General features: G+C 56.3%; 2 protein-coding genes across 2 annotated transcripts in view; one reads left to right on the top strand and one right to left on the bottom strand.

The window, feature by feature from the left end:
- The first annotated feature begins 1149 nt into the window (after positions 1–1149).
- On the top strand, positions 1150–3093 carry CLDN5 (claudin 5). The gene has a single exon (XM_080821938.1). It carries the CDS (start codon positions 1793–1795, stop codon positions 2447–2449), a length of 657 nt encoding a protein of 218 aa, XP_080678064.1. The 5' UTR covers positions 1150–1792; the 3' UTR covers positions 2450–3093.
- A 2436-nt stretch (positions 3094–5529) lies between these two features.
- Positions 5530–16089, bottom strand: part of CDC45 (cell division cycle 45) — a 32694-nt gene continuing 22134 nt past the window's right edge. Inside the window, exons 14-19 of the mRNA XM_080822192.1 lie at positions 13691–13829; positions 13524–13607; positions 12056–12174; positions 9512–9588; positions 7250–7316; positions 5530–5656 (exon numbers count right to left, since the gene is read on the bottom strand). Coding sequence (XP_080678318.1) covers positions 7252–7316; positions 9512–9588; positions 12056–12174; positions 13524–13607; positions 13691–13829 — 484 coding nt within the window. The 3' untranslated portion in view covers positions 5530–5656; positions 7250–7251. The remainder of the gene's footprint in view (positions 5657–7249; positions 7317–9511; positions 9589–12055; positions 12175–13523; positions 13608–13690; positions 13830–16089) is intronic.

Consider the following 16089-nt stretch of genomic DNA (forward strand, 5'->3'; position numbering starts at 1 on the left):
GAGGGTGAGGAAATCGGTAAAACTTCCTCCCTCCCCCCGACCTTCACACTCACGGACCAGCAAACTTGCCTTGGGTGCTTCCCCATGTGGGATGAACAGGGTATTGGCCTTATCTCAGAGCCATATGCAGAGGGAGAAGGAATCAGGTCCCAGGAAGGACAGATTTAGCAAAACTCCTAGACTGTGGCTGACCTCAATGTCCAGGCTTTCTCTGTGGAGGGCCCTGTCCAGCTGAGCCAAGCACCCTGGACAAGAAGAAAGAACCAGGGTCCCAGCCACCTCAGTCCAAGACTGAGTACAGACTTTGCTAGAAACAAAAGAGCTGATGGGGAGTGGGGAGGGAGCTGCCAGAACAGGGCTGGTGCCCCCATGGGGTTCTGGGCTGCAGGGTCTAGTCCCCCCACCTGAGTCTCAGGGGGGCCCAATGTCCATCCCAGCGGGCCTTTCGAGAAACGGCTGGGCCATTGTGCAGAAGAATGCCCGGAAATCCCGAGCCTCCCGCCTCTAGCGAGGATGGGGGCTCTTCCTCCTGGCCAGGAAACTCCAAGTTGGCTTCCGGAGGGTGGCCTGGGGCCTGGGGTGCCAGGGCACCTCCACCGGTGGGAGGGCAGAGCACAGCACCTCTGTGTCCCTTTGTGTTTCTCCTCTCTGAGGGCTCGGGTAGGCCCCCAAACCTGGGGCCACGGGCTGCTCCTAGGAGGACAGCCTGCTTGTAGAGTGACTGGAGAACACTGGGGACTTCCCGAAGTGGTGTTGCCTGAGCTGGGCCTCAAAGGATGGGGGATGGGAAGCATCTCAGGAAGAGGAGCGACCAGTGCAGAGGTTGAGAGGTCTGGGAAGTCCCGGCGGCAGGGGCAGAGTGAGGGTCTCCGGAGGTGGTGGTAAGATCCCTGTTCCACCTGCTTCCTGTTGGGGCCTCAGGCCCCAGCTAGGCGGCGACCCGCTGGGCACTGGCGCTGGTCTGGACCTGGGGCTGGAGGTTCCAGCCTGACCCAAACAGCCGACCCCTTAGTCTCTGGGAGACACAATGCCAGGACTGAGGGGGAAACCGCGCAGTAAGGGCGTGGTGAAAGGGTCAGGGATGGGATTGGACGCCAGGGCGAGATTCCTGTAGTAATAGGCCGAGCTGCGCTTGGCTAACCCAGGAAAAGGGGCCCAAGAGTCCCTCACGCAAACCTCTGCGCGACGGTGATGGTGGGGCCTCCCGCAGACCTTGGCCAGGCAAGAGCGAAGCTGGCCTGGGCGGTAGAGACCTTCACTCACTCCGGGAGGTAGCGGGGGAAGCTGGTACAGTCATGAGGCTCCTGAAATGGAGAGGCTGGGACACAGGGAGGTGGCCCGGGGAGCGCGCGCTCAGCAACCCCCAGTCAGTCCGGAACGAGCTCTGGACAACAACGGGTGAAGGGCTCGGGGGCGGCGGCCGGGCGGGGAGCTGTCCTGGCGCCCTCCGCTAGCCCCCAAGGGCAGTGGTTTCCCTAACTCCAGCTGCCGGGGGCGCCTGTGATTGGCTAAGGGCCGACGGCCGGCGCGCGGATTGGCTGCTTGGGGACCAGGGGCCGGGCCGCGGGGCAGAGTCCGCCCCCGAACCTTCAAATGGGAAGCCCCCCACAGGCACCCGCAGACCCGAGGCTGTGCGGCAGACTCTCCCGGACCGCGGATAGGAGGCGGTGAGCCGAGCGCCCGGGCGCAGAGGCACCAGGGCCGGTTCAGGGCGCCAAGCCGCTCCACCGAGGCACCGCCGCGGCCCGCCCGGAGGCCCGGGGGCCGTCGGGCGCCCGTCTCGCCTCCAGCCATGGGGTCGGCGGCGCTGGAGATCCTCGGCCTGGTGCTGTGCCTGGTGGGCTGGGTAGGCCTGATCCTGGCGTGCGGGCTCCCCATGTGGCAGGTGACTGCCTTCCTGGACCACAACATCGTGACGGCGCAGACTACCTGGAAGGGGCTGTGGATGTCGTGCGTGGTGCAGAGCACCGGGCACATGCAGTGCAAGGTGTACGACTCGGTGCTGGCACTGAGCACCGAGGTGCAGGCGGCGCGGGCACTCACCGTGGGCGCGGTGCTGCTGGCGCTCGTCGCGCTCTTCGTGACCCTGGCGGGCGCGCAGTGCACCACCTGCGTGGCCCCCGGGCCGGCCAAGGCGCGGGTGGCCCTCACGGGCGGCGCGCTCTACGCGCTCTGCGGGCTGCTGGCGCTCGTGCCGCTTTGCTGGTTCGCCAACATCGTGGTCCGCGAGTTCTACGACCCGGCGGTGCCCATGTCGCAGAAGTACGAGCTGGGCGCGGCGCTGTACATCGGCTGGGCGGCTTCCGCGCTGCTCATGTGTGGCGGCGGCCTCGTGTGCTGCGGTGCATGGGTCTGCGCCGGCCGCCCAGACTTCAGCTTCCCGGTCAAGTACTCCGCGTCGCGGCGGCCCACGGCCACCGGCGACTATGACAAGAAGAACTACGTTTGAGGGCGCCGGACTCGGCGGGGCCCCTCGCACGAGCTGAACGACTGGCTAGGGGAGCCCCGCATGGACGGCATCCGAGGCGAGGCCGCCCCGCGCGGTCTCCGCGGAATGGCCGGCTCTGCGCCTGGACGTGGCATACCGACCGACCGAGACCCTGCTCCCGCCCGCAGCCTGTTCTCTCCAATAGCAACTAGCCGGGTCCTGGGCCGCGCCCTGCTCTGAACAGGAGCCACACACTTGAGAGGACTTGTTCGGTTTCTTTTTCTGTGCGCAGAGCTTACTCCGATGTGGGTGGGGCGCGGGTCCCTTTGGCTGAGTGGACAATGGACTGAAATGCCAGTTCCCTCCCGGACCTTCAGGGTCTTGGATGCCGTCATCCTTACCAGCAGCTCCTGCGGATTCCAGCAGGGCAGAGCCCAGGGACCCCAGCCTGGGCTGCCGGAGGGATGTATACAACTGGCATCTCCCACGACAGCGGGGGCCTGAGCCGAGGGGGACTAAAAGACTTGGCCTGGACCTCCCTGCCTCACCCCGGCAGCTCCCCAGGAGATGCTTATAGGCACCAGATCCTGAGTGTGGAGCTGGGGCCCTGCCCTCCTTTGCAGCTTGTGGGGAGGGTAAGAATTTGCTTAGTAAATGGTTTGAATACCCTCCCTCCTGTGTCCTGTTCTCTGTCCAGTCACCACTCATGCCCAGCAGCCCCCTTCATCCACCCGCCCACCAACTGCTCCCTGAAAGGCCTTTTCTGAGACCTCCCAGCACTGCCCCTGTGTTCCAGAAGATACGTGGCCTGACCCATCTCTCTCTGCCACCCAGGCACCTTCCTACTGGGTGGGAAGCACAGCTACAGTCTTCTGCAACCCAGGAAGGGGAAGATCTGTAGTCAGAAGAGCCTGGGGAGAGGACGATGCCAGGAGAGGATGCAGGTTGGAAACCCACCCCCCACCCCCCAGCCAGTGTGGAGTCTTTGGATGCAGGAAGAGTCGAGGGTGGGCTGCCAGGCTGCTGGTTTTAAGAGGCTGGTTCCATGCCCACAGGTTGGGTGTTTTCCCACTGCCCTCTCAGGGCTTGCCAATCTGTGAATCGCACCAAATGGCCAGACAGCTGTAAAGCACTGACTGGGCCCTTCCGGCCAATAGTGCAGCAGGAACAGGGGCGAATCCGGGATGTGTGCTGGGCTCCACCGGAGCTAGCGGCAAGACCGCAAGCACGTTGCTATGGGAAGGAGGCACTTGTGCAGGTTGCTTAGAGTGCCCGGGCAGGGTTCCAGCCCCTTGCTCCTGGCTCTTCTGCCAGTCTGAGCACAGCTCTGTGCAGGGCCTGTGCTCATCCTGCTGGCCTGGCGGCCAGCCTAGACTTGTGCTGATCATTAGCACCACTTCTGTGCCAGCCCCTGCTGGAAGCGCCCTGTGTAACCTTCCTCCTGTGAGTGGCGCCCCCAGGGAACCAGTGCTGGCCTGGGCCTGTAGGGAAGAGCTCCAAGCCCAGCCAGGAGGGCTTGGCATCTGCCCCCAAACCTGGCCTTGAGGGCCCTGCCCAGAAATGCTTGGGCCAAATCCAGTGGCAAGGAGTCACCCAGGCCTGGCCAGGCTCCCCACGGTGAGGAAGGGGAAGAGCCCGAACACTGCCCTGAATCCCAGGAGTTGCAGCAGAGCCAGGGAGCTGGACTTCAAGGGAGGCCAAACTATCTGGTAGCCTGAGCTCCTTGCAGTGGGATGAGCTGCAGCAGGATGGGTCTCACTGCCCAGAGGCCCTCAGCCGCCCCTCATGGCAGCCCCCCTTGGGCCTGTGCAACAAGGCCCACAAACGGTCCTCAAGTGCAAAAGTGTGTGATCCTGGGGCCTTGGTGGGGCTGCTGGAACAAAGGTCCTGGGGCCAGCCAGGCTAGTGTTTGGACAGGAGCACAGACCCAAGGCTGCATCCCACACAAGCCCAGAGGTCTCCAATTCCTTCAGGTCCTGGGAATCAGCAGGATTCTGAAGGGAAGCTGTACAGTCCCAATGATGCAAATGCTCAAGGTGGGCAGCTTAAGGGCCCGGGGAGTCCGGCTGATGCTGCCTGACTCATGTCAGGAAGGCCAGGAGCACATTCCATTTGCCAGAGGTCAGGCAAGAGGAGCTGGCCTCCAATGTAGCCAACCCCTCTGTGCCCACTACCCCTTCCCAAGGGCCAACCTGTGACCTGTCTCCACCAATCTGTCGCCTCAGTTGCAGGCCACGATTTCTGGGCTTTTTACCAGCTTAAAGCCTACCCAAACCACTCTGCCTCCTCCTGCCTAAGGCCCCAGGTGCAACACCCAAGTGGCCATGTCACTCCAGCCTGCCTGCCTCGCCAGCACCCTTCCCCCAGGCAGAGTAGCCAGATGGCCTCTGCCACTTATGTGAACAGCTCCCTCCTCCCCAAAGGGCAGGAATGGCATCCTCTTTGCCTCCAGATCCCCTCAACCCTCACAGGGGCTCTGGGGACGTGTCAGAGAGTGGATCCAGCTGATGGCACAGCTCCCCTGAGAACTCTTGCTATTTGGAAGACTCTGAAAGTTGCCGTGGTTCTGTCCAGTTTGAACCTTCTATGACCAGGATGTGGTGAAGCTATCTCTGTCCGGGGCCCATCAGCCACGAAGGGTGGGGACCTTGCACTTGTTATCTGCCCAACTGTCCCATTAGCCTGGGGGGGACCATGTGCCTTTGGGGATGGTGGGGGGTGAGGCACTGGGACAGGAGATGCGGAAGGGTCAGATGATGGCCGTGAGGTAGGGCCTGGGAGGCAGGCACAGTCAGGAGGGTGGGCCTGAGCAGCTACCAGGGCCAGGAGGACAGGAAGAGGTGGTGGGAGGGCAGAGCCAGCCCCCGGCTGGCATGGCTGGGCAGTGGTTGGTGTAGGAGCTGTGTGGAGCTCTGGCGCTGAGCTGCCCAGCCTCCATTCACTGCTCTCCAGGGAGCCTGGAGGCCATCCCCCATGCTGATTTACTGCTGGGCCTCGAGGTCTCCCAGGCACAGGATAAGGCTCCTCTGTACCCACAGAAAGCTCAGGACAAAAACAAGTGCTGGCCCTATGACCACAGCCCAGACTGAGGCACCAAAACTAAAATGAACATTTTATTCCATTAAAAACCAGCTGTCCCTGCATCTAAAACTATGTCCATAACTTAGAGTCTAAATAAAATCCAGTTAATATAAATAAGGAGGAGGTCGTGTCTGTAGAGATCAAACTCTAGAGAAGAAAGAAAAGAAAAAATAAGTATATTTTCAACAATTCTGATGGCCCTATGAATTAAACAAACGGCCCAGGCCTTCCCTCTGTCCTGATGGGCTTGCTTCTGGGTAGCCTCCACCACTCACAGGGGAGAGAGGTGGTGAGCCTAGGAGGAGAGCCACCCGAGAGCCACAGAGGTGCCCACCGGCCTCACTTCACCCCTCCAGCTGGGTCCAGGTTGTCACGTGCTTGAGAACCCCTCAGGGCCTCATGGCCCTTTACCACCCTATCACCCTTGCAGACCCTGCCTCAGCCCCAGAGGGCCCTCACAAGACTTCTCCCCCTGCCCGGCTGGCCCACCCTGCACCCAGTCTTGGTGACAGGACACCCAGCAATGCTGGTGTCATCACTAAGCAGCCCGCAGGGAAGGGCAAGGCCACAGACACCAGCCGCCTGCCAGAGAGCCCCTGCCAGTAACCTTTGACATGGGTCATAAACTTACACCCTGCCCCCATCCTAAGGCTTGGCTCTCATTGTCCATGGGGTGTTGGCCCCCTTTCAGTTGAGGAAACAGCCAGAGCCCAGTTAGGTACCCAGCACACCTTGCTAAAGACCCAATGGGTCTGAGCCCAAAGCCCCACCCCAAGCCCTATACACTCTTGCAGACCCTGAAAGAGGGACTGTGGGTCCCTGAGGTCCCCTCTACCGTCCTCAGCAGAGTCCACTGAGACCCCAGCAGGGGAAGGGTATCTGCCCCCCACAGCTTCCAGCTCACAGGGAATGGTAGGGGAGCGGGAGGGGACCCTCTACATCAGGGCCTTGACAGGCCTGTCTGCCTCAGCGGTGAGTCCAGCCCGGGGCTCAGGGAGAGGCAGGTCTGGGCGTGGGCATCTGCAGTTTGGGGGGCCCTGGGCTGAGAAGTGGGCCCTAGGGACAGAGCAGCTGCCTGGCCCGTTTGCTAAGAGGTCCTTCAAGAAAGAGCTGGCATGTGTGGCACTGGGAAGAGCCCTGGCTGGGGAGCATCATCATGGACTGCCTAATGACAGCCTCACATTCATGCAAGGCCCACAGAGACAACATTTCCTAGTTATCAGCTGTGCGGCTGCCAACAGCTTTGTTTTCGCCTATGTCAAGCACGCAAGAGCCTGGGTAGAAGCCTCTGTGGGCCCTAGCCCAGGGCCTGATCTAAGGCTACAAAGGGCAGCAAGCACGAGGAGGCTCCCCACCCCTAAGGGTCGCCTTCTCTCCCAGCAGTGCTAGGAGGCCTGCATGTCCCCCAGTGATGCCCAGCCCATGGTGCGGTCAGGAGAGGGTAAATGCCAGCTCTTGCTGAAGGGGTCCCAGGAGCTTAATGAAATTAGTTCCCTCAGTAATATCTCATTGTGACACTGCCACCAGCCCAGGGACAGACACCCTTGGGAAAAAGGCGTTGCCCCCATATCTCCTCAGGAACGCTGCTTGGGTCTGAAACACAAGAAGAAGCCTTGGCTTGAGGAGGGAAAAAGGAGGGAATGGGGGGGCTCTCTTTACACTTCAACAGGGCCGGCTGTGCGGCAGGACTCCCCCCTCCACCAGAACGCTCCAGCATCCCACCCCTCCCCCACATCTCACCCTCAGGACAGGAGGGAAACAAGCGCATCCAGAAACTTGCTCCGATCCTCGGCTTTCAGTTCAATTACTGAAGTAATGAAAGAAAAACAGCTCGTGAGGGGGAGGAGTAGGGCTGAGAGTGAGGCGCCATAGGAAAAACAAGGCAGGGTATATTAACTCCCTCTTTCCGGTTATCCAAGATGGGAACCACCCTCTGGCGCATTCCAAAATGTACTCAGCCCCTTAGTGGCCTGGAATATTCTGAGCTCAGAGGTTGTATTTCTCTGTCCTCTGTATTTAGTCCTCAGAAATGGCTGGTTGCCCTGTTGGTGAGGCTGGCTGGGGTTACAGTCTGTGGGGAGAGCCCTCCAGGCTGCTAGGGGACCAGCAGTGGCAGCCAATGGAGAGGACACAGGGATGTGATGGTTTAGAACAGATCCGGGCAGAGATAGGCCTTCCTGCCCTGCTGGACACAGTTCCCTGCCCCATCGTGGGTTGCAGGAGGCCCTGAGGTCCGGCAGGAGGCTAGCCTGCAGCTTTGCTCTGGTCAGTCTCTCTGCTTCAGTATCCTATTCTGTAGAAGGGAAACACGACACGAACTGCCCCCATTTCTGGGGGCCCTCATCGAACAGCGCAAAACCAGGCCAGCCTGGTCCTATGAGCCACTTGTGTCACGGGCCATGGCTCCAGCAAACCCAGGCCCAGCCCACCCAGGAGGGTGCTTGCTTGCCCTCTGCTATGCAGTCCCCTCTCCCCCCAGCTCTCCTCCCCCACGGGAAGCCAAGCGATTGCCAGCCCACAAATTCTCCCTGTGAGACGCTGGGACATCCTGCAGGCCAGCCAGTACCAGCTTCTCCCACATCTCGGGCATGAAGTAGGAATGGAGGTGTTGCCGCAGGGGTGAACCCACCCAACACAGAGCTGCAGCCTGAGTGGACCTGGCATAAAGGAGCAGCTCTAGATGCCGAGGCAGCTGGGGTGAACATGGGGTTTCTGACGCCAGGGGCTCATTTAACAGTTCGGCCGATGTGACGTAAGAAACTGTCCTTTCTGACAGGTGGGAGTTATGGGCCAAGGTATATTCTCCTGAAATTCATGTGCAGAAGGCCTAACCCCCAGCACCTCAGGCAGTACATGCTGGATTTGGAGATGAGGCTTTTGAAGATCTTTAAACAAAATCGCAGGGATGGGCCCTAATCCAATCTGACTGGGGTTCTTATAAGAAGAGATTAGGACACAGACACAGAGGGACAACCATGGGAGAACACAGCCAGAAGACGGCCATCTATAAGCTAAGGAGAGGCCTCAGGCCTCAGAAGAATCAGCCCCTGTGTACACCTTGATCTTGGACTTCAAGCCTCCAGACGGTGAGAAATAGATTTCTATTGTTTAAAACCCCTAATCTATGGTATGTCGTTAGGGCAGCCTAAGCACACTGATACAAAGTGGTGACGGGTCTTAAAAATCTATCAGCTGGGGCACCTGGCTGGCTAAGTCGTGAAGTGTCTGCCTTGGGCTCATGTCATGATCCCAGGGTCCTAGGATCGAGCCCCGCATCGGGCTCCCTGCTGGGCAGGAAGCCTGCTTCTCCCTCTCCCACTCCCTCTGCTTGTGTTCCCTCTCCTGCTGTGTCTTTCTCTGTCAAATAAATAAAATCTTAAAAAAAAAAAAAACTATCAGCTAGAAGAAAAAGCATATGTGGCCCCATATAACCCATGTTCCACAATGGGCTATGGAGAAGCTATGGGGTGTCGTGGGGAGCACTGGCCAGCCTGCACAGCCACCACCTGGACTGGGCTCTTCCATTCCCTGGACTCATGCAACATTAGGTCAGGGCCAGTGCCCAGATGGTCACACAGGACCACATGGCAGCCTGACGCAGGACCCTTCACGACCACACAGACAGGAGCTGCTGGCCTGCAGTGGTGACCCACAGCCTTGGAGGGAAAGGTGACCCTGACTCGTGAGGCTGGCCCAGAGGGCTCTAGTGACAGTCCTCCAGACTCCTTGGGGAAGTGTTCTCAAGGGCTAGACTATAAGGTCAAAACCAGGCCCACGGCTCTATGGACAACACCTGTTCCCCCTGGCTGCCCATCAGGGCCCAGAGAGGAGGCACAGGGCCCTACGCATCCCAGAGCTCCCTGAGCTGCCTGAAGCAGCCAGGCCCAGGGCTGCCTCCAGGAAAGTGAGAGTGGTGCTGACATGGTATTTCTGGCAATGCCAGATTCTCTGGTTCAAGGCCAGCACTGACCTTGTAAGGGCCCCAGTGCCCCAGACTCTTACCTGAGAGGTCGAAATGGTTGTGTAGCGTCCGGGAGTTGGTGCTCTCCGCTGCCTTCTCAAATGCCCGCCCAAAAAAGCTGTAGACACATAAGAGGGATGTTGGGGGCCCTCCCACTATGAGGAACCTTCCTAAATTGCTGGGACAGACAACAGGAGTTGGCCCAGACTCCTCCCTGGCTGCCAGTTCTGCCTGTTGGGCTGCTGAGTACGAAGGTGTGGGCCAGGAAGATGGCCAGGAGCACACACCCACCCCAGGGGGCTCAGGGCTGTGCAGGCAGTAAGGGCTGGCCATGGAGGGAGAGCATCATGGGGAAAGGACTCTTGCGCTGGCTATAATCAGGGAGGATGGGCAGAGGAGGGGCGTGTGCTCCCAGCCCCCACATTCCCCACATTAACTCTCACACGGGACTGAGCACAGCAGGCAGAGCTAACCACGGATTGGCATAGCCACGTAGAGCAATAAATCGATGGCTAGATAGAGGACGCAGATGGCTGTGGTGGCCCGTGGGGAAAGGGCTTGCTGGCTGCCTTGAGAACCCAGCACAAGAGCCCCTGGCCAGCTCCGCCCGGTGTGACTATGAATCCAAGACCCACGGCGTGGCTTTGGAAAGCAGCCCAGAAACATGCAAGCACTTATCTTAAAAAAAGTCCATTGTCTCTCCCAACTTGCTACTAAATGGCCTTTGCAGACACAGAAGGAGGTCAAAGCTCACAAGAGCAGGGCTAGGGCTGATCCGGATCCAAGACCAGTGTATTCCACAGCAGAGGCCAGTAAGAGCTAACTGGGAAAACTGAGAGGCACAGGACACTGAGTGGTCCTTGGCTCCCCAAGCCACCGCACCAGGGAGTTGGATGGGGGTGTCTTGCTGCCAGCTGTCAGTATTTTACCAAGGTCACCTCTTGGGATGTGCTGGGGAGCACCAGGCCTGGGGTACTGACTCTGCCAAGGAGACAAAGACCCCCAAGGATGGTGACATTAGCCTCTGGGATAAGTCACAAGGCCACAGAGCATGACGGGAGCCGCAGCGAGAACTAAGGAACCCCCAGGGTTCAGCCTGTAGGCCAATACCAGTTGTGGATAGGAGAGGGCAGGAGAAAACCTGACCTTGCTACAGAAGGATGCAAAGAACCCAGGCCAGCAGACGCAGGGGAAACATTGAGAAGACAGTGAGAAAAGCTTCTCAAAAGCACAAGAAGATGAGCCTACACATTCACAAACCCACCGGTACGTTGTCTATAACAAAAAGTCGGAAACAGCCTGAACATCCAATAGGCGATGACAGGTAAACTGTCATCCACTTAACAGGCTTCCTATGGTTAGAAATCACTTTTGTAAAAATGTGCACAGAGGGCTGATGCTTGGCGAGAAAACAAAACAGAACTACACCACTGACGGAAATCCAAAATGTTTCCTAGATGCTAAATAAAGGCTGAGGGAGGACAAGCAGCCACAACCCCATGGTCTGAGTAACTAAGCAGTTGTGTTAGCTTCTGCTGGGGCTGGAGCTGGACCCTCTACCCGCCGCCCAAACCATGGGGGGGCACAAGTGAGCTCAGATTCCAGCGGGGTAGCAAGCTCTGGCAGGCAGGTCGTCTGGGGGTGTACATCCCCCACACACCACTGAACAGTTTCTGCTATTCCAGCTCTTATAACTGAACTTTTAAATGTGTTTGGCAGGGATGCCTGGGTGCCTCCGTCGGTTGAGTGTCTGCCTTCGGCTCAGGTCATGACCCCAGGGTCCTGGGATCGAGTCCCACATCAGGCTCCCTGCTCAGCGGGGAGTCTGCTTCTCCCACTCCCTACGTGCCTCCTCCAGCTTGTACTCTCTCTCTCTCTCTCACTCACTCTGTGTCTCAAACAAATAAATAGAATCTTTAAAAAATAAAAAATTTTTAAAAAATGTGTTCGTCAAATGCCTGGATTTGGGATTCACTGAGCAGTGAATCTGACTCACCCGGGTGGGGCTGGGGATGGGAGACACTGCCCAGCTCTCCTCAAGGGTTAGCGTGAGGCCCAAACAACACTCTTGGTGAATGATCATTCATGAGGGTTTTGAAGGCGTCACACAGAGCTGCTCTCAAGGAACTTTGCCGGTGTAGCCTAATTTCTGGGGTGGGTGACCTGAAACCTCTCAGATTTTCAGTATAAGCTGCTCCTCAGAGAAAAGGGTTGAGGACCAGGGAGGGCTGGGGTTCCCACCCAAGACCACACAGAGCTGGGACACGTAATCACACCTCACTGTAGGTGTGTAGCCTCTCCTGGGGGTGGTCTGACGTTGGTCCTCCTCGGGGAGCCAGACACTGCTGCCTGGGAGGGAGGCTTGAACAAACTAGAAGCATTCCAAAGTCCAGTCAAGGGGTAAGGTAGAAGTTCAATGGCTAACTCTGCAGCCCACACAGCTAAACCCCCAAGTCCTGCCACATGATGGAAGAGGCTGTCCTCACTTTGGCACTGAGGGCAAAGATCCCCTAACTCCGCAGAGCCCCCAGGCCAGTGACACCCCTGGGGTTCCCAATGCCCAGGAGACGCAAACCCCGGCTCACTTCTTTCTGTCAGAGCTGTCGGTCTCTGGGGGGATGCCCACCACAGTCACAGTGCCCTGCTCCACACTTAGGGGCGCAGCCATCACCAAGGGCAGCAGCTTGCAACGCCGGTTCTTTGTCTGCAGAGGCAAAGTGCACCCTTAATCACAGCCTCACGGATCGCTCCACTCAGCGCCTAGGAGCCCTAACAGGGCCAGCCATCCACTCCCCAAAAGCCTCCAGGGGCTTTCTCTCACCAGAGAGTCTCAAGTCCCCATGCAGCCACCTCCCACGCTTTGATACCCTATTCCCTGCCTCCTTCTGTGCCAACACCCCTTGGCAGTTCCCTCCCTCACCTCCTTTAGGTCCTGACCCAGTTGTCACCTCCTCCCGGAGGCCTTCCCAACCAACACCCCTCTCATCCTGCTTCAGCTTGTCTATGGTGTGCGCCACCATCTGACACTGCACAAAATCTTTCCTCATTTGTCCCCTCTGCCAGCATGTATACTCCCTTGACACGGAGACTCAAGTGTTTCCTTCACTGCTGTACCCACTGCACCCACATGCTACAACAAAGGTGACCAGCTATCTTGGTCTGTCCAGGACTGAAGGGGCATCCCAGGGCATGAACCAGGATAGTTGTTTATCCTATGACATCAGAGCCTGGCTGGTGAGGGTTGCTCAAGAAATGTCTGAGGGGTGCCGGGGTGGCTCAGTTGGTTAAGCATCTGCCTTCAGCTCAGGTCATGATCCCAGAGTCCTGGGATCAGCCCTGTGTCTGGCTGCCTGCTCAGCGGGCAGTCTGTTTCTACTTCTGCTCCTCCCCGCCACTCATGCTCTCTCTCTCAAATAAAGAAATAAATAACACCTTAAAAAAAAGTTTGATAAGTGATGGGTCCTGTGGAAAAATTTGCCCATTTTCCAGATGAGGAAACTGAGGCTCAGAGATCAAATAATTGACCTCGTGTCACCCAACTGGTAAAGGAGGAGGTTGAAATTTGAACAGAGCCTAGAGGACTCTCGAGCTCGTGTTTTGTCCCTAGTCCATCTTTTGTTATCATTTGATTGTCTTCACATAATCATCAGCTTATCGTTTTATAGGTCAGTTTGGCCATAGGAGATGTCAACCTCCTATTAAACATTTTGTTTAAAGTAGCCCGCAGAGTAAACCTTCACTCAGGAAGCGGAGTGAGGCTCTGATGTTAGCTGGGCCACGGGAGAGGGGTGTCCCTGGCCGAGAAAAGAAGGGTGTTAGGTCATACAGAAGATGGAACCACACATGGGAAAGGGAAAGCCAGGCCAGAAAACAAACTTTTGCTGGGAAGCAAGTCTGTGCTACTGCCAACTTCATCTTTCCTTGATCTGGCAGAGCTGAACATAGCCCTAGCCCCACACCCTCCACGAGGTCCCTTTGTACTTGTCCCGGGGACGGGGAGGTCCAAGTGTTCTGAGTCGCTACCTTCTGGCATCCACCCACCCAGCTCCTCACCGAAAACACGAAGGACTTGAGCAGGTGTCTGCTGAGCAGGGTCAGGGATGCCGGTTTGGAAAACAGCACAATGTCCGGAGTGCCCTGCACAGGGAGGACACAGAGATAGTCAGAGTGGGCTGTTGGTAGGCATGTGCTGGGACCCATCTGTCCACGGGAAGCCTGACCTCCATGAGGGAGCAGTAGAGGAAGGGCCCCTGGGAGATGACAAGGTTGGTGCAGAGGCAGCTGGCAATGGTCTGCTGCGTGGCTCGCAGCTGCTTCTTGGCGAGTTCCAGGCCATGGTAGAGCTTGTCCAGGTTACTCCTGTAACGCGGCAGACACACAACTTTGGCACACAAACAGAACACTTGGTTCCTAAGAGGGTGGGCGGGGATGAGTTTCACTCTTTTCCTCCTGCCTTCCCTAGCATATGAAAGGAAGGATTAGGGGTTCCTGGATGGCTCAGTGTCTGACTCTTGGTTTTGGTTGTGAGACTGAGCCCCACACTGGGCTCCATCCTGGGCATGAAGCCTGCTGAAGATTTTCTCTGCTTCTCCCTCTGCCCAACCACCCTGCCCCCCCAGCCCCGCTCATGTTCTCTCTCTCTCTCTAGAAAGAAAGAAAAAGGAAGGAAGGAAGGAAAGAAAGATTAAAACATGTATAAACCCACAGTGACCAATATAAAAGGTAGAAAGGGGTTCTTGGCATCAGAAGACAGGGAACTGAAAGCCAACAGAGGGAAGACACTAACCAGGAGGTTCTGGAAAGTGCCCGGAGGACTTTGACAGAGGTGGGGCCAGGGTAAGGACCAAATGGAGGACCAGTGCCCCCCCACCTGATGGGTGGATTTTTATCCTTCTCCCCCAGAAAGGAGGGTTCTTCTCTAAATACATTAAAATGAACTCTCTGTGGAGAAGTGTATCCAGAAGTTAAGAGCCCCAAAGTGTCATAATGACACCCTACCCACCAAGACGAAGCAATGCCTTATAGCCAGCAGGCTATGCCAAAGACCCGGGGCCTCACCAGGCTTCTACAGCCACCCTCTTGAAAGTGAGGACCACCAGATATTTCGGAAATGCCTGTGCCCTAAATAAATGACCCTAGAAGAAATACATGATTTGGAGAACAAAAGAAAACTTAAAATGAACTCTAATTAATATCTTCAAAGAGACTGGACAACTAAGAAATTAAAAAATCACTAACAGGATGCCATGAAAAAGGAACAATCAGAAACTGGAAGTATTTGTGGAAAGTAAAGTGACTGCAAAAAAATTAAAAACTCACTCAAAGACTAGAGAATAAAGTCAAGAAGCTTCCTTCACATTGATAAAAAGACAGACATGGAAAACATACGGCACAAGTCAGAGGCAGAGCATTGTTCCAGGAAGCCAGGAAAGAAAGAATTAAAAATGTATGTGATGTATGTATGTGTGGGAGGAGTAGTAAAGAAATAGAACAAAAACATTCCTAAGCTGAAAAATCCAGGACTTTGGCTGGAAAGGGCTCGCCTAAGAACCCAGTATGATCCATGAAGCAAGATCCACCTTAGGCACGTCATGATGAAATCACAGAACACTGAAAAGAAAAGAAAAGAATCCCTCAAGCTTCTTTTGGTGGGATGGGAGTGCATTTACAAAGAAACAAGAACCAAGAAGGCTCCACTTTCAATTAGCAATACTTGCTCCTAGAAGACAGGGGAGCAATGGAATCCACATTCACCTGGAAATTACCTTCAGCATTGAATTGTAAATAAGCTATACCAGGAACCAGAGGAGAGAAGAATGAAGATATTGTCAGATATGCAAGAACTAGAATGTTTACTGCACATGTGCTGTCTTTAAAAGTTACTTGAGAATTGTGCTCTAAAATGAGTGAAAAAACCAAAGATAAGGATCCTAAGAAACACTGGCTCTAACCCACGGCACAGTCACGAGCCAACAGTGGTGGCAGCAAACAGCAGGCCTAGAGAGCTGCAGGTCCAGGCTGGTGTCAGAAGACAGAACCCCAGGCCTTCCTGGACAAAAAGGATTCAGGGAATATCTCCTGGAAGGAGAACTGGGGAAAACAGGATATGATAAAGAAAGCAATTAAGAGGGGCACCTGGGTGGCTCAGTGGGTTAAGCCTCTGCCTTCGGCTCAGGTCATGATCTCAGGGTCCTGGGATCGAGCCCCACATCGGGCTCTCTGCTCAGTGGGGAGCCTGCTTCTCCCTCTCTCTCTACCTGCTGCTCTGCCTACTTGTGATTCTATCTCTCTCTCTGTCAAATACATAAATTAAAATCTTTAAAAAAAAATTAAAGAAAGCAATTAAGGGGCGCCTGGGTGGCTCAGTGGGTTAAAGCCTCTTCCTTTGGCTCAGGTCATGGTCTCAGGGTCCTGGGATTGAGCCCCACATCGGGCTCTCTGCTCAGCAGGGAGCCTGCTTCCACCTCTCTCTCTGCCTGCCTCTCTGCCTACTTGTGATTTCTGTCTGTCAAATAAATAAAGAAAATCTTTAAAAAAAAAAAAAAAAAGCAATTAAGCTCTCCAGGAAAAAAGAAAGAGCGGTACCAGAAAGTAATGTAATCACTGCATGAGGGACTCC

This window comes from Martes martes (assembly GCF_963455335.1).
Source record: "Martes martes genome assembly, chromosome: 13".
In the NCBI taxonomy this organism is placed as follows: Eukaryota; Metazoa; Chordata; class Mammalia; order Carnivora; family Mustelidae; genus Martes; species Martes martes.